General features: G+C 41.1%; 1 protein-coding gene across 9 annotated transcripts in view; it reads left to right on the forward strand.

The window, feature by feature from the left end:
• Positions 1-23,887, forward strand: part of ST18 (ST18 C2H2C-type zinc finger transcription factor) — a 183,126-nt gene that overhangs the window by 103,079 nt on the left and 56,160 nt on the right. For all 9 annotated transcript variants that reach the window (XR_003707595.2, XM_028736980.2, XM_028736983.2 and 6 more), the window contains 2 exons: positions 9,341-9,395; positions 13,149-13,179. Coding sequence is in view for 8 of the 9 variants with exons in the window: in XM_028736980.2 (XP_028592813.2) it covers positions 9,341-9,395; positions 13,149-13,179 (86 nt within the window). In the remaining variant the exon portion in view is untranslated. The remainder of the gene's footprint in view (positions 1-9,340; positions 9,396-13,148; positions 13,180-23,887) is intronic.

Below are 23,887 nucleotides of genomic sequence, written 5' to 3' on the forward strand. Positions count from 1 at the left end.
ACTCAGGGCAAAGGATAATATTTTTATTTTAAGATGTCATAAAACACTACCTGTCATCAGCGAATATAAAAGCTCTTTGAAGGCCTTATTAAAATGAAAATCATTAGTGTCAAATGAACTCTAATGCTCCATTGTGTGAACACATACTTAGAGGAAGTCTTGATTAAATCATAATATATATTTTATGTCTGTTTGCAAAATATGCATCCCAGTAAGTAATCTTAATATGGCAGCCTTTACTTAGAAATTGGGAATAATGTTGTAAACTCTACATAAAAATAATTAACATTCATATTAATATATAAACTCTAGTGCTGTTATATCTCTTAAACCTGAACAATAAAATAAAACAATTTTCCCTGCAGTGGTATTCATCAAATTTTAGGTTTGTTTTTTTAATGAACAGAAAAGCTTCTTGTAATAGGTGGAGACTGTACTGTAAAAGTAAAAACAACATGTATCTGATGAAGTAGCTCTTCTGCAGAAAACAATGCGACAATAAATCTGACTCCTTGTTTTTGATGCAACAGACTAACTTGGCTCCTCCTCCAGGAGTAGTGGGGTCTTTAGTATATGCGCTGTTGAAGTGCAAAGATCTGCCCAGCGCCCCATTATGAATTACAAGTGTTGCCGCTGGCACGGCGTGTCTTTGGTAAATGAGCGCACAAAGTCAAAAGTCCTTTAGTGAAACAGTAGGTATACATTTTGGTAATACCTAGGTACAGTGGTACCTCGGGTTACAGATGTTTCAGCTTACAGATGCTTCAGGTTACAGACTCCCGTAACCCAGAAATATTACCTCGGGTTAAGAACTTTGCTTCAGGATGAGAACAAAAATCGTTCCAGCGGCGCGGCAGCAGCAGGAGGCCCCATTAGCTAAAGTGGTACCTCATGTTAAGAACAGTTTCAGGTTAAGAATGGACCTCCAGAATGAATTAAGTTCTTAACCTGAGGTACCACTGTATATATGTATTTTATTTTTCTAGCTTGATCAAAATTATTTATTATTTCATAACAGGTAGATAGTTAAGAGCTTAGGCAGCTTCAGCAGTGGGCGCCTGGCGCCTCCAGAATTCAGCGCCCGAGTGCCCTGCACCCCTTGCACCTCCAGGTAAAGACGGCCCTGTCCAGGAGCCATGTAAGCTTGGATTTTTGTCTTCTTTTTTCTGCACAATGTTAGTGAAATATATTACTTTCTTCTATTTCTTCTAATTCTTCTATTTCTACTGGAGAGAGTTGTTTTTCCTATTCAGAATTTAGCACAGAACACTTTAAACTTGTGGTGCGTATGACATGACATATCTTACTGAACTTATTTCATCTCCACCACACTTTCCTCTTATGCATAACTTCCCAGAATAGAAGTTTTCAACCTGCTTTGTGAGCCCAGACACAGTGAGCCAGGGACTATTGGGGGGAGCAGCAAGAATCTTTCTTACCTTTGATGAGCACATGGGGACGACTGGCATGAAAGTTGGTGATGTGGGGCTTGGCAATTGGGGATGATCCAACTTTCTCCTCCACACTTGAAGGGTATTCATCTGGTCACTTTTGTGGTGCCATGCACCACTCCAGGGAGCAATGGAAGAAATAGTAGATGGGATTCTGGACAACTTATCAGTGTGGCATTTTGACCATTATGGAGACGGCTGCATCACTGCAGCATTTGCTTGAAGTTCTTGCTAAGCTGGTAAACCAGCTTGGACTCTACCACTTCAAACTGGAGATAGAGCTCACCTCACTGCCTCCATACAATACATACAAACATGCATGAAGAAACTCATACCTGCATCCAGAAAAGTACATTTGAGGAGATGACAAGGCTAGAAAACTAGGTCTAAATCTGTTCCTTGATGCAGTAAGCAAAGAAACAGTGCCTGGTTTAAACTAGAATAATAAAGGAGGTCTACAAAGAGGAGATGGTTGTCTCATTGACCCTCCCATGTGTTGACTGAACACATGCATGATTGTCTTCTCCTGTCCATGCTATTTAAGGGATGCCCACCTCAGTGAAGTTCCATAGTAGTCCCACTGAGGCCACAACAAATGGTCCAGGCACTGCAGCATAAATTAGGTACAAATAATGAAACTTCCTATTAAACATGGGCCTTATTTGGGAAAATATCCTGTAGCGACATAAGCATATTGTGAGAGGCTGACTACTCTTTATTTCCAGTAATTTCAGTACTACATAAAGTTCACCCAAAGAGTCATGGTAAGTTGATTATTTTCTATGTACTAGTAGTACATGTTCTGCAAATATGTAGAATTAAGAATTAAAGTGATAGGACGAAATAGTCATCTATTAATTGTCATGGATTGTGAGAGGATGCTGGTTATAGCAGAACATTGGGTTGTTGGGTCATGATGACATCTAGCTATGCCATATTTATTGCTACTGATGTAAACCAGTCTCCCTTGAATTAAACACAAAATGATATATCCTTTGAACCTAAAAATAAAAGATTCTTCCCAGAGTTGATGATGAAAAGTTGTTGTGCCACCCACATTCTAACCGCCCTACCTGGAAGTGTGGCTTATTTCACAACAACTTCCTTTTTAGGTAAGGTAACTGAAGTTAAGTCATATGAAGGAAATTTAGGCTTCAGAACTGTAGACATTTTCCTGGAAGTAAGTCCCATTGAACTCCAGGGGACTAATTTCTGAGGAGACCAAGTATAAGATTGCACCAGTCTCTATCAAAGGCAGTTGGAATAATCCCTCAAGTTCATTTGACAGCCCTGCAAAAGACCCACTTAAATGAATGAAAACTGCACAGTTGTTGTACTATGTGGATTACACCCAGTTTCCTGAGAAATAAAGCTCCCCCCCTCTTTTTTTTAGTTGTGTGTGAGTGGACTGTTTTATATGCAACAGACGCCCTCAGCCCATGATGATGGGTTTACAGTGCTATGCTCATCATACTAAACAGGCCTTAGCCAGTTTAATCTTAATCTGTTTAAACATCTGTCATAAATTCAAATGATTTTCCTAAAGAAAGAAAATCAATAGAAAGAATCACCTATATTGATTTGGCTGCTGGTTTTCATCCATTGTGTGGTTTTTAAATATTCATGACAAAATAAAACCCCAAGTAACTGCTGCTTAAAAAGAGGCAGCCCCCCCCTTTTTTTGTTACACAGTTAAAAGAGAAATGTAGTGATTGGTGCGGTATTTATTATGAAATGATGACAAAGGAGTACCAGTGGTTTTAAACAGTTTTAGCTTACAGGAGCGGCTGTTAATTTTGTCAGCAGAGTTGCAGGTGAAATAATGCACATTGGATAAATAGTCTGTATTGGTTTAACTGAACATAATATATAGTGTGTTCTGGAGTTGTTTGTCTCAATAGACTATAGTAATCAAAAGTAATGAACCTATTATGTGCAGGACCTTGGAGAGCATAGAATGGCAGTAAAAGTGTGGCACATAAAAGGTTTATTAAAGGAAATTAAAGTCCATCATTGCCACACCTGCTCCCCTATTATAAGTCTATGGCAGGTCAGTGCCTTCAATCACTACTCAGCATCAGAGAACAGAGCTACGTTTCCCCATTACCATTGCAGTCACATTGCAACCAACCCTGTATTAGGCTTGAATGGCAGCAAGCAACCATGGGCAAGTTTTCATTTCTGATCAAACAGACACCTTATTTTTAATCGCTGTGTTGTGAACCATTAGCTATAAATCAAGCAGATGAAAATATGACATTCAGTTTCTAGAAATAGCAAATATAGTATAGTATATTTCTAGTTTCTGATTGCATGAGACAAACACAGCAGCAACAGAGTTATTCAAGTATTTGCATAACATTTTCAAAAATCTGTTCAAGCATTTGACTGCTTGTTTATTCCTGTAAAGAGCTATTTGGGTCATATGTCATGTACCATATGTTCTGTGTCTCATGTAGCCCTCTGTAATAATTAGCAGGGGGAAAATAGAGAGGCACACAAATGTTGTTTCATCTTCAGCTAGTTAACTCGGCCCCCTTTATTCTTCCTCACAATCTTGAAGAGGAATGTATCCCCTTGTTTCATGCGGACTTTAACCATAAATCTCAACATTATGTAGTTGTATCCTTCTGTATATGATGGAGGAAAATACATTCACTAAACAAAAACCAGTTTAGTAAACAGGGAACAAATGTCACGAGCAAACTCTATCCATATCCATGTTCAGCAGATACTTAGAAGCCCCGTTTGCACTTCAGACAGCCACTGCTTTACTACGCAAATAGAAATGATGCAGAGAAGCTGCTGGGTAAATGTGAAAAACTGGTGCACATGCTAACAGTATAATTTAGATAAATTTGCATTTGCAGAGATTATCGTTTACCCAACTGTTTTTAGATGATGAGGTGAGTGATTGAAATTTGAGGCCTACTGTACACATCACCCTCGCCATATGGCCATCCATGCAATGTGAAACCACACGATGAACCGTGCTACATATTACTGCAGTGACATAGAAGAGACCCAGTGTAGGAGCAGCTTCAGTCTGGATCCCTTTGATCACTAAAAGGTTCTCAGAGGTTTTGTCTTTGAACAAATTGTGAGGTCATTGTGCAGTTGTTTCATCATATGCCTAGAATCAGATTTTTTAAAATAAATAAATAGTACGGCCTTATTTTACCAGACTACTGCTCAACTCATTAGTATTGAGTTCATGTATCAGAGGGACTTGTTCCCTTGGGATCCCTCACAGACCCATTCCTGGGTTCTGCTTCTTTTTCTGCACACACTATCTATTCCTGACCCACTGTCCCATGAATATGCTGATGACACTTGACCTTACTCTTTAACCCAGAACTTTGCCTCCAATAGACACTCCTGCATCTTCAACTCCCTAGCTGTTATTTCCACCTGGATATCCATGTCAATATGTCGAAAACCTAACTTCTCCTCTTCTCTAGCAGACTTTCCAATTCTCATATAATCTGTATATCCAGTGACCACCCACCACACTGAGCGGGCCCAAATGTTGGTTGACCTTACTGGAATACAGTCATGCTAATGTCATGGAAAGAAACATTTGGACACTGTACTTCATTGGTTGTTCATGCTATCATATGCTGCCACTATATCTATCATCTATCATCTATCTATCTATCTATCTATCTATCTATCTATCTATCTATCTATCTATCTATCATCTACATTATTATAGAATCATAGAACTGACTTGTTCTATGAGTTGGAAGGGATCCTGCGGGCCATCTAGTCCAACCTCCTGCAATGCAGGAATCTCAGCTAAAGAACCCCATCTCTGTTTAAAAACCTCAAGCCGCCCTGAGCCCGGTTCGGCCAGGGAGGGCGGGATACAAATAAAAGTTTATTATTATTATCATCAAGTGAAGGAGATTCCACCACCTTCCATTCCACTGTTGAACAGCTCTTACTGTCTGAAAGTTTTTCCTGATGTTTAGTCAGAATCTTTCTTGTAACTTGAAGGCATTGGTTCAAAGCCTACCCCCCAGGACAGGAGAAAACAAGCTCATTCCATCTTCCATGTAACAGCCCTTTAGATATTTGAAGATGGCTATCATATCTCCTCTCAGTCTCCTCTTTTCCAGGCTAAACATACCCAACTTCCTCAACTGTTTCTCATAAGACTTGGTTTCCAGACTCATGATCATCTTGCTTATCCTCCTTTGCACACGTTCCATGTGTAGCTACTTCATAATATTGTTGTACACCTTCCATATAAGATTGTAGGGAGAAGTTACAGTGAAACTACTCACTTTGGTTTTTGTGAGATCACTGAAAAACATGGTATAGAATTGTAGAAATATTGAGTTTATTACATATATACTAGCTGAGTGGAAGCAGAAAGCATAGCAATCCTACAAAGAAGAAATTCATTGCTCCATATCAAATCCCCAGAGAGGCAGCCCTCCGAGTGCTTTCTAGTGCTCAAAACTATCTTTCCACCTGTTTCAGTTTGTCTTAAGGCACATGAGGACACCAGCTTGCTGACATAAGGTAGACCTGGATCTGGTCAGTGCCTGGGAACCAAATGTATACTTCCTTGGCTCCCTTGGCAGGATATAAATGTAGGAAAACATGCTTCTTTTCTTCACACAGAGATTGAGATTACATCATCCTTGGCTGAAGCAGGGAGAGAGGTGTCACCTTTCCCCTTAGGAACACTCAAGGAGGATCCAGCTGCTTCCTGGGTTTTTGAGAAAAACATACACCAGCCATTCCAGTCCATTAGCTCAGCCACTTGACAGACTAAGGATCTGGCTGGCATATTTAGCTCTTGATCATTGAAGAACTTTCAATTATCTTTCTGTCCCAACTTTTTCTTTCCAAAACCCAGACTCCTTCACAGCAATCAGAGGTAGTGATGCCACCACAATAGGAGTAGTAGTAGTAGTAGTAGTAGTAGTAGTAGTAGTTCTCTGCCAATTTGGCTGGGTTGCCCAAGCTATTCTGGGCAGCTTCCAGCAGATACAAAAACATAATAAAAGGTCAAATATTAAAAACTTCCTGATATAGGGCTGCCTTCAGATGCCTTCTGAAAGTTGTGTAGTTCCTTATCTCCTTGACATATGATGGGAGGGCATTCCACAATGTGAAATATCCCTTAGTGGGCTGTGTAACTGTGTTATGATCTAGAGCAAAATAGCTGTTTGTGGCTCTTTGGTTTCTGCTGTTGGATTTTTAGAACAAAAGATTAATCTAGAGTAGCCAATTCTGTTCCTGCCAGCTACATAAAGCATCTGGGAGCATTGTTGTGGCCAGCCCAGGATGTGGGTGAGGGGACCAAGCTGCTCTGCCTGCAAATGCACGCACATTGACACTGGTATCTAGTGTGTGGCCACAGGCTTTCTATTCCATGACTATGTCCCCTAAGGTCCTATTTGGCTGTTTTCTTTTCTTTTTTAATCCGGACACTGAGGTCCAGCTCCGAGGGCCTTCCAGCGGTTCCCTCACTACAAGAAGTGAAGTTACAAGGAACCAGGCAGAGGGCCTTCTCGGTAGTGGTGCCCACCCTGTGGAACACTCTTCCATCAGATGTCAAAGAAATAAATAACTATATGGCATTTAGAAGACATCTGAAGGCAGCCCTGTTTTGGGAAGTTTTTAATGACTGATGTTTTAATGTATTTTTAATCTTTTGTTGGAAGCCACTCAGAGAAATAATAATAATTATTATTAAGATGGGTGGGGTAGAAATAATAATAATAATAATAATAATAATAATAATAATAATAATAATAATTTTTATTAATATTTTACCATAATGCAATAAAATTATGGCTGTTTTCTTGCATCCAACCAGCCTACTCTCTGTTTCAGGGCTGCCCAGGGCTGGATCTAGACACATCACAAAAGCAATTCAGTTAAAGGCGTTGCAAACTTCATGGAGGGAAATCCCATTGGCAAAAGATGGGACTCCACAGTGCCATCTGGTGTCACAGTGTTATATACAGTGGTACCTCTGGATACGAATGGGATCCGTTCCGGATCCCCGTTCGCATCCTGAAGCGAATGTAACCCGCGCCTGCACGTGCACGGGTTGCAATTCGCCGCTTCCGTGCATGCGTGTGATGTCATTTTGAAAGCGCTCAACCTGAAGCATATTTAACCCAAGGTATGACTGTATAGCATGCATATAAAGCACTTTATCTTTACAAATGTAGCTGAGTCCTAGGATTTTTTTTAACCTGACTGTACATTGTTCAAGCAGTGTTTCACACCCCCCCTACTCTGTACTGGATTTGGAGGTGGTGGTATTTAGGGGTTTATTTGGTTACATGGTTGCATTAGTCACATAGTTGGCAGGAAGGTGTGGGAAAGCTTACAGTTAAGTTAGGTAACAGCTGAACACTCTGAGGCACCTTTGGAGGCAAAGGGCATTTCTGGAAGCCAGCTGCTCTGGGTTGTGGGGACTTTAGCCTGCATATGGGATGTTCTCAAGATGTTTGGCATACATTTTAATGCAAAACTCCCTATTTGCACTTCATGCAACAAAATTGGATACAAAGAGCATCTAGCCTTCAAAATTCACACTTTTCTGAATTTTGTGATGCAGTTCTCTACCCAAATAATATGTAGCCAAATATGTGCATATGTGTCTATTGGGGGGGCGTCTAATAACATATGTATTAGTGAAAATAATAGATAAAATTGCATTATATTTGGGGGGGGGGATTCTTGCAAAAATGTGTGAATCTGGAGAAATTTTCACTAAAATGCTGAAATGGGAACACACACACACAGAGAGATGTGGAATAGTTGATAACTAGATTATGATGAGAAAAATTAGAAGTAGAAAAACCAAAATGGAGAGATTCATCCATCCTAAGTGGTGGCTAAAATGACTTTCAAAGAAAGTTACATCAATGAGTTATTTATAGCTTCACTGACCAACTTCATGCTGTGTCTCCACCAGATTCCATGCTTTGTTAGAACCTTGTGCATAGACCATAGAAAAAAACATGCTGCATTTCTAGTAATGCCATTCCTAGCTTACTAGCACATGGCACTCCCATTGAACCAATGTGTTGATGTTCCAAATCCACTTTTATTACTAGTATGACAACATGGCAACTGAAATAAAAATGATCAAGGGGTAGGAGTATCTTCCATAGGAGGCAAGGCTAAAGCATTTGGATTTTTTTAGTTGTGAAGGAAGATGAGTGAGGAAACCATGATAGATGCATACAATTTGTATACATATGCAATATGTAGGAAGTGAACAAAGAGATTCCCCCTCCATCTTTCATAACACTAGTATTTATTGTTACTGAATATGAATGGCAGGAGATTCAGGACAGACTTCTCTGTGGAGCCCATGCCTAAGAATTAATATATTGAATTCAGTGTTATTCAGTGTGGTGCTTGTGTGGCTTTAAAAGGCGATTGACAAATTCTTAGACTGACAAATTTCTCATTGGCTTTGATAACTAATTGGAGCCTTCATCTTCCAGGGAAGTATGCTACCAAATATCAGTTGCCACAGGGCATCAACACAAGCATGTGAGAAAGAGGATGCTGAATTAGTGGATCTTTACTCTGATCCAGCAGGGCTCTTCATATGTTCTCATGATCCCATCCTCAGCAGTTATTTAACCTCATTGGGATCAGAACATAAATCTTGATCGCTTGCAGACATTGGCACTCGCCCAAAAGGAATAATTAGCATTTGCTTAATTAAATATTTTTCCATTACAAATATCTTCTGAACTATGCTTAAAAGTTATTCACAGATGGCATTTTATCTGAGTGACAAGATTAATAAGTTCTTGGCCTATGGAAACTTTGTAAAGACATGTTAACGATTCTCCCACCACCGCCTCCAATGGTGAATAGACTTTCTGTTACTGTTACAGATGGATGCAGATGGTGAAGATAAAAAGCTACGCACACGTTCAAGAGGAACCAAGGGTGAGTTAGAAGACCCCTTCTACGACCCTGTGCCCATCACACCATGAAATGTAAATTTCTGCACATGGTCCCAAATGTGTCATCAGCGAGTCTACACCTTCCTGAGGGCTCATTTTAAATCAAGCCAGGACACAAACTGCAGAGATTAGGAAGTGAAATGTTATTTAGATGTGTGGGAGAGTGGAGATGGAAAGAAAATCTCACAAATGTACAATCATTTCACAGAGATAATCTAAAAATCCAACTAATGCTGTTGGATAGGTTGATGCAGAAAGGCCTTGAACATGCAGACGGTGATTTTAATAGGTATTGTCTCCCAAACGAGAATGATCCTCTTCCAATTATATGTAAACTGTGGTAAACCATGGGAATACATTTTACTGTTTTTGTCTGCTTCTTGTTGAATCAAATCTGCTATTGGCAAGTTGAAAAACAAAAACAAAAAAACTTAGCAATATAAAGTTGGATCTGCTTCCTTCCCAAAACACTGCAATGTCCCTAATGTTTTGGTATTTATCTGTTCAAATGTACGATAAAAAAGTTAAACTTTTGTTTTTTCTCTCGTTGGGTAAAGAACAGATGGCAATGTAATATTGAGATTAAAAGGCCCCTTAATGATCTAAACATCTGGAAAACATGATTGACTAGTCATACAACCCCTTAAGGAAAATAACTTTTTATTATAATTGGTAATGCTTTTTGTGACCCTTGATTGTGAGTGGGAAATGGGCATATGTAAAATAAAATAGAGATATTTTACCTCCAGTTGAAGCAGATTTTACTTATGAAGTTTGTAGCTAAACTTAAATGACTAGATGTAATGCTAACAAGTCTAATTTGCCAGTGCAATTAATTAACCACATATGCCCTAAGGGTGTTTTTACACATGGCTCTCTAAAGTGCCTTTGAAGTATCTATTTACTTATGCCCTGTATGAATGTTGCTAATGCAGTATAGATGAGTCCATTTTTAAATCAAGTGTACATCCTAAGCAAATAGTAGCAAAAATGATTCAACCACTACTTGCGGAAATGCCCTATGAGCACCACAGAGCTGGAAGAGAATGGGAAGTCAGCTACTCAGATAGCAGAGCCAGATCTGATCTCACAGGCATCCTTGTTATCTGTGTAGGTATGTGGGGGACCAGGAGAGGTTAAAACCAGTGATCTATGTAGACTGCAATGCACAGCCCATTGTTGTCTTGTTCCATGGGCACTTGAGGGTCACATGGAAGGTCAAGTCAAGTCTGGTCACAGTAGGCAAGAGGAGGTCAAGTAAGCAAGGTTAGGTCAAGATAGGCAAATCAAGTCACATCAGGCCAAGTTAGGTCAGGGCAGACAAAGTCCCATTGGGGCAAACACTGTTATACAGAGAGCAGGCAAAACAGGACCATAACAGCTTCAAGAGAGCCCCTGGCAGCTGAAACAATCCCCTACGAAGGTAACTATAGGTAAAAGTTATCTCAGTAGGCTGACAATATCTATAGTAAAGTTGTCTGTGCTTCTCTAGAAGGGGTGCCTGGGCTGTTAAATGCTATGATTTGCCCACATTTCAACTAGCCATGACTCCTCATAATGTTGTGGGCAAACAAAGAGAAACACTTTGACCATTTAAGACTGTTTAGAACTACTTCACACATTCTTATATGGAAAGCACTTGCCACATAGGAAGTAATGAATAGATAATCACAAAGCAAGTGTTCATTTCACTCTGTACAGCAATCCTTACACAAGGGATGATCACAACCTGTATGTGGATGATGTACTAATTTATATACAGCCCTAACTACCATGTACAAATTTTGTTTCTCATTACCCATTATACCAAATCCTACAGTGAAGGCAGGCATGGCATAGCTGGAGCAACTCAGCCCATACTGCTTTCCTTCTAGTTTACTGTTGGGTTGTGAATCACAATCATGATATTGTAAAAAATAAATAAATGGGGGGAGGGGGTGTAGGGAAACATTCCTTACTGCATTTGTGGGACCTTACATATGTGTGGGTGTCACATAGAGGGGGTCAGATTTTAATGACCCAACCTTGTGAACTGAGGTGTCCACATTGTACCCATATTGCTGGGAGGGAGCTGATCATGTGGGTCTCAGCACCCCACACCTAGTGGGGTGCCAACTCCATGGCTGGAAGCTGTAATTCTGCTCACAAGATTGGGTCATTTAAATGTTACCCAAGATACACAGAAGCTGCTTATAGCAAAGTGGCTTGCAGATGGTTATAGTGATGGGATCCTTAATTTGGGCTATTTTTCTGTGGCTAATACAATGTATTCAGCAATTCTATTTTTTTTTTTAAAAAAATTATTGGCTGATTAATCACTGCACCAAAGGATAGCTGGAAGTCTTTATTCAAATAGGGAAAGAACTGCAGTTCAGTGGTAGAGCAGATGCTTTGCAAACAGAAGGTCCCAGGATCAGTCCCTGGATCTCCAGGTGTTTCTGGGAAAGACTTCTGTCTGATACCCTGGGGAGCAGCTTCCAGCATAGACAATAGTGAGTTAGATGAGTTAGATGTGCCAGTGGTCTGATTCAGTGTATAGCTTGCTATCTTCCTAAATTACAAAACTGAAATAATCTATCTCTGAGATGTTTCAAAATAAATGTATCATAGTTAAAGGTGAGCCAAGATTTTGACACACCCTGAAGGATCAAAAACTTTCCTCCTGAAATACATAACTGTTCAAAATTTGTTTTAGCACAGAGCTGCTTTGCAGATGGCTGTTTTTCAGAGATTATTGAATCTGTTGCTTTTACTCCTATTACTCCTCCTGCCACCAGCCAAAAGCATTCAGATGTTGTATATATTCAACTGCAAGGGAATAAGGGATTTAAATCACCCAATCTCCCTTCACTGTCATAAAAAAATTTCCACGGGCCTTTCAATAACAAAAGCCTGAAATGGTGAGGGCAAGATATAGATAGAAAGATAGATAGACATTATTTTAAGAGCCCACCCTGCCTTCCCCTGGCAGCATTTCTATATAGTTCAGTGAGATCAGGATCAATCCCCAAATGAAGTGAGTAATTGCAACAGCATAATGAAGTTACTGCTGCATATCTGAACATTGTAGTGAGCCTCCATTAGATCAAGTCTGCAGGGAGCTACTGACTAACTGGCTGGGTTTCATTTAGCAGTTTCTAATCAGAGTTAATGCACTGCCATACTTTCTTTAAACATTTAAAAGGTGATCTCTCTCATTTAGCAAGCTAGTTAAACATATTTAGGGCTTAAAATGCCTCTCTCTTGCACACACAGGCTTAATAGAGCAACAGGATTTCCCCAGAAGTGGGACAACGGATGTTGCCTGTGCAACATGAGTAATCTTTAGAACCACCTGTTGGCTCTTTCAATATGCTGCATAGCCTTGTGTGGGCAGGTATTTGTAAACACCAGCTTTCCTCATTCCCAAATCAAATTATCACTTAGGAAAAGAAAATGTTCTCACTGCACATCCAATTAAAAAAGAAGAAGGAAAGGTACAGTGGCTTTTTTTTCCCTGCTGAAGATCATCTTCCTTGTGTGCTGAGTTGTTTTGGGTTTTTGTTTTTTAACAGATAAGTAACCATGGGAATTGAACATCAACTTTAGCAGTTGCCATGAGCAGCAATAATCCTGTGGTTAGGGAGAAATAAAGAGTCACCTGTGTTCTCCCAGGTTCTCATCTCTCATCAGAAATAGGCAGGTGCACAGAAGTTTAAATGTAAACTGATGCAGTCTTCCCTTCTTTTACCAACAGCACACGTGGATTCGATAGCACAGGAGCTCAGGTAAGATGCACGAAGCTTCAGCTTTGTCACAAGAAGTGCTGTTATATCCCACATTTATTACATCTCTTACAAACATAGCCAGGACAGATGGTGTGTTCACAGTAATTCAAGTTGTTGTTGTTTTTAAGTGCCTCTAGGCCAGTGTTTCCCAACCTTGGGCCTCCAGCTGTTTTTGGACTACAACTCCCATCATCCCTAGCTAGCAAGACCAGTGGTCAGGGATGATGGGAATTGTAGTTCAAAAACAGCTGGAGGCCCAAGGTTGGGAAACACTGCTCTAGGCTTTCTAAGGTTCACCAGAAAAATATTGTAACCTATCAAGAGGTTCTTGTATGAGGAAAACTTCACAGAGGTCCAGGTTGGTCAATCTGTGGCCTTCCAGATTGCCAAAGCTGGGCAAGCGCTTACAAGACTTTGAGAAGGAGGCAGGCAGACTCTCCCTTGACCCCTGTACTCTGTGTGTGGAAATTGGTTGTGCTGCCCTAAATCTGCCTCTGCTTTAGGTAGCACTGGCTGGGGGAGAAGGAATTTATTTAACCTTCAAGTTCTAGCCCAGATAGTTTCAGTGTATGTCTTGAGCTGGGTTTGAAGTTGACCTTGACCTGTCCTCTGTTGTTGTAAGTAGGCAGTTTTGTAAGTAGGCAGCTGAGCATTAAACTGTACACACACTCCAGTTCTGTTAACTAGATGGGCTGGACTACTCCTCTTCTGGTGGCTGCCACTTTAAATTCTTTCTGATTATTGTTATTTTATTATTAAAGATGCCCAGCAGAAGTTAGTGGGGAGAAATATCTCCAGTGGGGGGAGTAGGAGGGGAAGGAGTAGTGCCACAGACCTGGCCTACTTACAGCAGCATTACCACCGTAAACCAGGATAATGTGGAGAAAGGTCAGGGTGGTGGGAGCACCAGATTGGCTTTTCCAGTACCACCCTGCCCCACCCCACTGCTGCAAATCAAAGTACGCAGCAAGCCTGTTCTACCAAGGAGACTCCCTCTGTGATCAGAGCCCCCAATGAGTGGACAGTGGTGGGACCAAGTAACAGGAATGTGTTGGAAGGCAGTGGAACTAGCATGAGTGTCCAGGTTCTCCCCTCATGGAATAGGAGAGGAATGAATGCCTATGCAGGGCGTGAAAAGTGTGAAGATCTCACCAGGATGTCATCATTTCAGAGTGTATTGGCTAAACCTTGCAGAGGTTTCTTATCAATAACTAAGTTGTTTCAAATGTTTGCTTATACTATTTGTGGTAAGGATATTCGTGTTTTGTGTAGAGCCACCTTTCTACGAGGGTATTATGATAATGATGAACATATTCATGGCAAGTGAGTAATGACAGGATTGAAGCCTATGAAGGCCCACAACGCTGATCCCATGGTGAAGAGCAGCAGCTGCCTATCACCCTTTCTACAATCAACTAAATAGAAGGAGTGAGGCAGCAGGCCAACAGCACTATCAGTCATGACGAAGGATGCCAATAGTCTTGCAGCAGTAGAATGAACATCTGGCCATACTCCATAGACTTTAGGGCATAGATACCCTTCGGGGGAATATTTTATCTGAGACAACTGGTGCCTGGGTTCATAGCACAGGGGATTAAATACGTGCTGGTATCATTCTTCATTAATCTGCATTATATCATATTAATATGCGAGGGACCATCATGGTTATGAGACAAGGCCAGCTTGCCCATTCAGTGGAATCAAGTGATATATATTTTTCCGAACTCTACCACTTCAGATTGCAGGTAGTTGGGGAGGATTAAATGATTCAAAATTCCCTATGGGGGGGTGGGAATGTTCTGTACATACAAAATTAGCATGTTAGGTAGAAACAAAAACTGAACTCCTTCCCCTCAGGTGGTGGTTTTAGGAAATGGGTGCATGATTTTATTATTTATTTCTTTACCACTTGATTGTAATAAAACCTCTAAGCAGTTTACAAGAAATATTTAAATTATCAATAACAATTAAAAACATTTTAAAATTATTGAAATCAACAGTAAAAATATTGAGACACATCAACATCTACATACCTCGATAGGCTTGCCTAAAGGAAAATGGTTTAAGCAGGCACTGGCAGGAGCTGAGCCAAGACACTTGCCTAATTTTGGAGGTTTCACCACTGGATCATGTTGCTGTGGTTCAGGGAAAGACAAGTGCTTATTTTGAATGCCACCTATTTGGGCCAAGCATCTGGTGACATGAAATACCAAACCCCATTCGCCACCTGAGAAGTGGGAGGTGGAGATGAGTGGATCTGTCAATTTTTATTTCTTTCTATTATTTTTATAATCTTAATCTCAGTTCTCTACAATTCCACATCAGTTTGCTTTTTTTAAAAAGTCCTCATACAAATTCACGAGTGTTGTTTACTATGAATTTCTCCTAAATATATTTTTGTCTAATATACACATTTTTGTAAAGCAATTTCCCTATTCTAATGCGTTTTTTGGTATGCTGTTTTCCCTAATCAGTGCAATTTTATGGACACTTTACCCCAGTATATAAATTTTTGTACACATTGTTTGACTGTGGAACAGCATTGCATAGTTCACAGAACTGCAAATTTAAAGGATGGCTGTGTTTATGTATTCTTTGGAAAATGCTAATTTGGTAGGTTCGCCTTTAAATGTCAACTGAATCAAATTTATCCCCCATCTCTAGTGAGAGGTGAATTGGGAGGAGGCAGTTATCGCTGCCTTAAAGCATTCCAGCAATGGTGCCAACTGTGTGGGCAGCTGATATGTTGAATGTGGCTATGAGATCAGACAAGTACCCCAAGTAGCATTGAGTGAACTTTCCTAGCTTGATTTGGAGGTGTCCCCCCAAAAAAACCCCCAGTTCTATTTCACACAGTGGCGTAGCGTGGGGGGTGCAGGGGGGGGCGGCCGCACCGGGCGCAACATCTGGGGTTAGGGCAAATCCATGGGTTAGGGGGCGCAAATCCACAGGTTAGGGGGCACAAATCCACGGGTTAGGGGGCGCAAATTACTTGCCTTGCCCCGGGTGCTGACAACCCACGCTACGCCACTGATTTCACACTCCTGATAATCAATGGGGAAATGATGGGGTGTCCCTCAGCCTGTATGGTCTCACTGGAGGAATTCAGTCTTCAGCCCTCAAAGCACAAGGAATCTTGAAACATAGTCCCCTCACCAAGTGAACATTACAAGCTGGACAATGTCACATTCTGAGCTGGGTTATTACAGTTTGGCAAATCCGCTCCACTTCCCAGTGGGGAGGAGTTGTGGTGGACCACGTGGCCACCCACTCTCATACAGGGATGAGGAACGAAGTCCTGCGTCACCCGGAGGTTCCCAGCCACGTCATTCACCAGCCAGCCAATCTGCTGGCTGGGAGGGGTGTGGCCAGGCCCCATTTAAACTGAGGCGTGAGCCGGAGAGCTTCCTCTTGGCTCGCTTCCTCGATCTCTTCGCACAGTTCCTTGGCTTCACTCTGCAGACTCTTTTCTCAGCTTTCTGCTGCGGCATTGGTTGATCTTATGATGGAGGAGTGGAGGTGTGGCCATCACCTGCCCCTCCAAGCTTAAGGGTATTCCGTTAAAGGAATCCAGGGGTTTGGATCTGGTCCAAAGCCCGGGGCGGGGCTAGGGCCATGCCACGACCCCGTCGGGAACCCAGGGGGAGCTTGAGTCGGTTTGCATCAACCTCCTACAGGTGGTTGACCCTTACTGGACTCCCTGCGTGACAGGCAGGAGTCAGATATAGTCTGGTCAGTTCCAATGCCTAAGCCAATACTGCTCAAATTCTGTAGCCAATAAAGTTGTAGCCTAAATTTGCCCAATAACATTAACCTAATATCCGTGTCCTTGTGTCTTATTCATCAACGAGGGGGTGGTCTCAGGGTCTTGACCTGCAACACAATGGCTTTTCACATTTTTGGAGTTGTCACAGGGGGCATTTTAAAGCAGTAAACAGTGTGGTAAATTACATACTTTGGTATTTTACCCTGAAGTTATGTCAGTTCAGAGCACTGGTATTTATAATGAGGCTACTCTACATTGCATGCCATTCATGATGTTAATAAAGGATTTATGCTAAAATTCACCTGTCCTTATTACTATATCCTGTATGTCAACCATTCATATCATCATTAATTAAACCAGTTATAAATTTAAACCATTACTGTAATAAACTTTATAGGCTTGCAGTCTTTTGGGATCCTCCCTTGTTTCTTTCTTGTCCATCTTTTAAATCTTTCCTTAATTAGCTATATCTAAAAGCCAGGGATACAGTTTTGATAACATCCAGTAATTCCAATAGCCTTATCTAGTAAAGTGACAATTTGATGACACCCTTTTCTGTTACTGCTAGTAGATAGGAGTTCTGATCTGCAGGATTTTCTGACATGCAGGTTAAGGCACACATGACATGGTAGCCACTTGCCTGCACTGATGGTGTACCACTGCCTTGAGCAAATATGATTGTGTAAGAGGTGGTGGGATCCTCTGAGCACATTGGGTGTTAGTTTGTACATGGGATGTTGGCTGGGTCATGATTAAACTCCAAGTGGGGAAGTTCTATGTTCAGTATCACTGAACATAGGTTTACTGCAATGGTAGGTCACCATCCATTCCAACTATGGTTGCCATCCATTCATAAATAAATGACCAGAGTTCCACCTTCTGGATTCTTTCCAGAGATTCAGAGGTCTGTACCTCTGAGGCCTCACCTCATAGTTTTTAATTTAAAAATATGGTCATGTTTGTTAAGGCTTTGCACATGCCCACACACATATAGTACCTAGACCAACCAAGTAAGTGGGAAGTCTGGATAAATGCAGTCTTAGTTCAGTGCAAATAGAGAGTGAAACAGAATTTATGAAACAGGTAAATCATCTTATTTCTTTATGTATGCAGGCATTGAAGACCAAAGCCAGGCTGTACGCATGCAATGCAGGCCGAGCCCTTCAGGCCCACGGAGCTTTGGAGCTTCATCTGCATAACAAAAGACAGAGAGGATTCTAAAACCCTCCAATAACACTGTTAGTAGCTGGCAGGCAGCCAATCCATGCTGAGATAGGGCCAGTGTTGTGATTTGCTAATTGCAGCATTAAGGCGACCTATCACAGGCGGTGTGTGTGTTTTGCCTGGGCTGGCTTAAGGTATATATATCCCAGGCAAGTGCCCCTGTTTGTCCTTCTTCTTCTTGTTGTTGTTCCAATAAATCCTTTTTGAGCTGAATCTTGGTCTTGGGTCATGCCTGAACCCACCCACACTTCATTTTTTAGCTAACTTGCATTGCAAAACAAAGGAATCAATAATTTTGAAGTTAACTTTGATGCAGCCAAGACAACAGTGTGCAATTTAATGTACAGTGCTGCCTTTGGGTTTTTTTGTTGTAATAAAATAAGCAGCACCTCATTAGTACAGAATTACCACCAGATTGTAAAAATAGGTTCCAGACATTTTATTAAAAAATTTAATGAATGTTCTTGAGCTATTTTCATAGTAAAATGCCAAACACCCAAAAACCTGGAACAATAAACTAGTAAATACCATTGCCTTGTCCAAAATAATCTCATTGCCCCCCACACCCAAGAAATTACTAGCCCCGGGCCTTCAAGAAGGATAAATGCTCAAATCTCAATAGTCCTCGTGGTATATTGTAACTTTTCAGTTGACTTTTTTTTAAAAATGGCAGGCTTGTTTTAAAAAGCAGTGACGCAGTTCCTATAGCACCTTGTTTTCAGTGCAGTCTTTAGAATGTTGTGGTAGACGTGCCCTATTGAATTCAATGAAACTTACTCTCAGGTAAGTGGGGTTAGGATTGCAGCCTAAGGTTTCTTAGCAAACAGTGTGCATTTGTTGTTTGTCCAAAGAGGTTTCATCCCCCCACCATGTTTCACAATGAACTCAACGCACGCATAGATTTCATTATAGCTGCATGCCTTCTCCTGGGTTATTACCAACTTCCTATCATTCTGGCCTTTTTACATGCTTCTTTTTATTTCCTCAGTCATTTCACAGTCGAATCGTTCCTTTTGGTCAGGTGGCCTATAACATTAGTTTACTGTCTGAAACATCTCCAGCCTCAAAGCATAATGACTCAACAGCATTACGCATTCCTCCCCAGCCTCCTCTTAGAAGGACTAATAAATTCTCTTTTCCCAACAAGGCTATACCACCTCCCCTGCTTTCTATGTTATTTATTTTATTTTATTTTAAAAGAAGCTGCCCCTTTGATATTGAAATTCCAGCCTGATTCCAATTACATCATAACATATTTTCTTCTAAGTTATTATATATACCCCTCGTCCTAGCACCATCTCACTTTCTTCTTCGCCAAGCCTTTCATTTGTATGTTTGCACACTTTAATAACCTTCATGCTGCTATTTTGCCCTAAAATTAGTCTTAATCAATCCTGATTTCCCTCTTTTATCTTCATTGCCATCCAACGCTTTATATGTACTCCTTTCATCTCTGTTTGGTCAGCGTGCTTGCCCTGACGTCATACAAGAGTAGATTAAGCTAAACTCCTCCTCAGGACTTCAGTTGGGATGGAGAGAGCATTATTCTTGCTGAGTAGTAGCCTTTCTTCCATCTTGACTACCCCTCCTCCAAATCATGTTGTATAGCCCTATTGTACCATAACTGGCCAAACCACTACCTCTATTGCAGGTGTGGGGGGGTGGTACTCAGTGGACAACATAAACTAAAGTAATAGGTGCAAGCCTTGAAGAGGAATTAGTTCTATGTTGCTGGGGATAGTAAATGGATGAATATCAATATTAAAAGATAAAACATAAATACTAGCATTAAACATAGTATTATTATTAGTAGTAGTAGTACCCTGAGGCTGATTAGTTGACTGACCTAGCAAGAATGATGAGGGACTGATAAAGAGCTCTGGAGGCTTTCAGGCCTGAGATTTCCAAGTCCTAAACCATTGGGTAAGTAGCCAATCAATACATATTAGTGCTTGCAGATGTGTAACATTATAAATTTGGTGCTGGTCTTTTCTTTGACAACATCCCAAGAATTGTTTGTCAACCCAACTCACGGTATACTCATTAGACTACCATTCTGATAACTTTGTCTGCATAACTTTATATGCATTCAGTGTATTAGGCTCAAGAGCAATGGGTAGTGCGGATGGCACCACAGTTTTGACCACCTGGCATCAGTATCACTGCCACATACTTGGCTGGTGATGGAGCAGGGCAGCACTGAGGAAGGACATCTTGGACACACCAGCAGAGAGAATCTGGTGCTTCTGCCTGAATTGGCCTGACTTCACCTTGTACCTCCGCACTAGTTGCTCCTGAATAGCCTACATGGTTTGATGACACATTAAAGCTCCCTGTATCTAATTTAGCCTATATCTACACCCACTCTTAGTTTGAGTACTTTTATATCCGAGCAAATTCTATTCAGGTCAAACTCTATTCACTGGTGACTCAAAAGGATTTCAGTGTAATTATCTCTCACCTAAAAAATTAGGCTGGCACTAGAGAAAGACGTGTCCCACTCCATTGTGAGGATTCATGTGTTGGTACAACCAGTGCTTTATTTAAGATGATAAAAATATGAGGTGCCAGTACTCGTATATTGAGAAAAGTGCAGCAAAGAAGAAGTGCTGGTACTCTGTACCAGGGAGTACTTTCACACAAAAAAGCTATGGGTGCCAAACATCTTGGCATCTTCAAGTCACTGGTTTTAGTTTTTAACCTCCTTGGGGTTCATTTCATTGCCTAGCAAAAATGTCTCCTGTGTCCAAAAAGTTGACTTGTACCACTATTTCATTAGAAGTCTGCTCATATCAGAAATTGTGAGAATGAGTTATATTCACTCTTGATTCATAAAAAAATATCCATCCATTTTATGACTCTGATTCACCAATAACCTTGACAGCTGAACCAGTGTTCCATGACAACAAGCAGACCATTGATAAATAGCAACAAAACTATTAGAGGTTGAATTTATGAGATGAGTAATAGGGATGCTAAATTATAGGCTTACTGTTTGACAAACTACAGCTTGACATATATTTGCAAATGCATGTGTATGCATCTCAAAGAGAGAAAAACTTTTCTAACCTCATGACCCCTTGGCACATTGTACAGAAACCATCCAACTGCTTTCCATGGGATTGTGTTTTACAGTTCATCCCCCCTCCTCCCAGTTCATAATTTCAGGACTAAAGAATTTTCTAAGAATAGTTAAAATGAGGCTTTGGTTTATATTTGTTTTTGAAATAATGACCAAAACGTATCATTGCGGGGGGGGGGGGGGGAGAGAGATTGTAACCAGTACCAGCATTTTGAACTTAGCCAGTGCAATTCTTTCAGCAACAACATATCATGATGGTGATATCCTGCCCCAGTGAGCAGTAGAGCTGCTGCATTTTGCACTAGCTGCAAGGTCAAGGGCAGTCTCAGGAAAGCTCCTTATAAAGCACATTGCAATAATTCAGTCTGGTGGTTAGCAGTGCATGGACAACTATTTCAGTGGTCAGGATATCCCAGTCCAGAAATGGCCAAATTTGTTTTACCAGCCAAAGCTAGTAAAAGGTTCTCCTAACCACTGAGGTCACCTGGGCCTCTAGTGACAGAGATTAATCTAGGAACACCCCCAGACTGTGAACCTGCTCTTTCAGTGGGAGTATGACCTTTTCCAAAGCCGGCAATTGCCCAATTATCTAGATTCTGCAACCACTCACCTATGGCACCTCTGTCTTGCCAAGATTAAGACTCAGTTTGTTGGCCCTCATCCAGCCTACCACTGAGTCCAGGCTCTAGTCCAGGCCTTGAACAGCCTCTCCTGATTTAGATGTTACAAAGAAATGGAGCTGGGTAGTATCAGCATACTGATACCTTGCCCCAAACCTCCTAATGATCACTCTCAATAGCTTCATATAGAGTTAAATAGCATTGGGAATAAGATGGTACCCCATTGTATCCCTTTTTCCTCTACCAAAGTTGGTGGAGTTTGGGGGGAAATGACACATCACGCTCATGAACTGGGGGTTAGCCACTCCTAGTGTAAATAATTAGTATGTATAATTAGAATCAGCTATAGATCAGATAATTTATATTGCCTTTGGACAATGAGCCTGACAAAAAATAAATTTTGGTCCATTTCAAATGTATATTCTACAATTTTCAGATACAAAATAAAACTTCTATTAGTTCCCCTTTCTCTCAAGCATTATTTGTTATATTGCTGTGAGTGTTTACTTGATCAGCTGTAGAAAGCATGTTGTAGAGCTGCAAAGGTACAGAAGGGGGTGACTAAAATGATGAGACTGAACAATATATTTTTTTCCTTTAAAAAAATATGCTCACAAATGGAAGGAAATTGAGTCATTTTGTTTTGCACACATCCTGCCCACATGCTATCTGGGGTAGAGTAAAATGATGCCTACTGTGATGTAGGAATAGAAGAACCCTATCTGAATGGGAATATAAGACCAGTCCAGAGACTCCAGTGTGTTTCTAGAGGGTCTTGAGGTCTGCCCAGTTCAAGCTTTGCTTAAGTTGGCCTAACATCAAAGTCCATGAGCAGCCCCTGATGTGCACAAACTAGAACCTCACAAGAATTTTGATTTGGATTAGAACTTGGGGAATCAGCCAAGCTGCAGATCCTGAGCCAAATTGGATGTATTCAGAGGACCTTGGGCCTTGGACAAGCTGGGTGCACACAGACACAGACCACTGTGAGTCTTGTTGGAGGAGCCCAGGGCCCCCTGGCAGCAAGGAGAGCCAGGCAGGGTGGAAAACTGCAGGAAAAGCTCCAAGACATACCTGACTTGCAGCTGCATCTTCTCAGGAGAAGGTGGGCTACAGCTCTGTTTCCTGCCTAAAACCTGTTGAGTAGAGACACCCCTATAGGGTGTGGGTGCTGCTTTTCAAGAGTCTGTCCTGCAGGAAGGATCCAGTCCTGCACAGTGCTGGCTCATTCCCAGACTCTTAAAAAACCCTATTTTAACTTTTTGTTAATATAGGGTTTAAAAATCCCCACCCCTAAATTGTTTTGTGGAAGGATCTGGGGTGGAATGGGTGGCACTGGGTCAATCTCCCCGATCCAGATGCCACAGGATAGATTGAAGTGGGGCTCTTTGCTGAACCCTGTTAGAAATATGAGGCCAAAAATTAGTTGAACTTTCAAGACTTTGAAGTCCAGTCAAAGGCGTCTATAGGGTGTGGTGCTCATCTCGCTTCAGGCCAAGGGAGCTTGCGTTTGTCCACAGACAGCTTTCCGGGTCATGTGGCCAGCATGACTAAACTGCTACTGGCACAGAGGACTGTGATGAGTGCCAGAGCACACAGAAATATCGTTTGCCTTCCCACCACAGCGCTCCCTATTTATCTACTTGCACTGGTATTCTTTTGAACTGCTAGGTTGGCAGGAGCTGGGGCAGAGCAACAGAAGCTCACCCTGTCGTGGGGATTCTAACCACCAACCTTCTGATCAGCAAGCCCAAGAGGCTCAGTGGTTTAGACCAGAGTGCCACCCGCATCCCTGACACCTCTTTAAACATTCCATTAATTATGTTACAAATATTTTTCATGTATCCACACTGCAAATAGTCATAATCCACTGCCTTGTTTCAACTTGCTAACCTAACTGGCAAAGCAAAGCAACTAACAAATTTAATGAAGTTTAGAGTGAAATGGTGTGCATAAGGAATATGTAGAAAAAAATCTTGGTGTGTGACTTTAATTATTTTGGTAGTAGCTAATTAT

This window comes from Podarcis muralis, chromosome 8, assembly GCF_964188315.1.
Source record: "Podarcis muralis chromosome 8, rPodMur119.hap1.1, whole genome shotgun sequence".
NCBI classification, from domain to species: Eukaryota; Metazoa; Chordata; class Lepidosauria; order Squamata; family Lacertidae; genus Podarcis; species Podarcis muralis.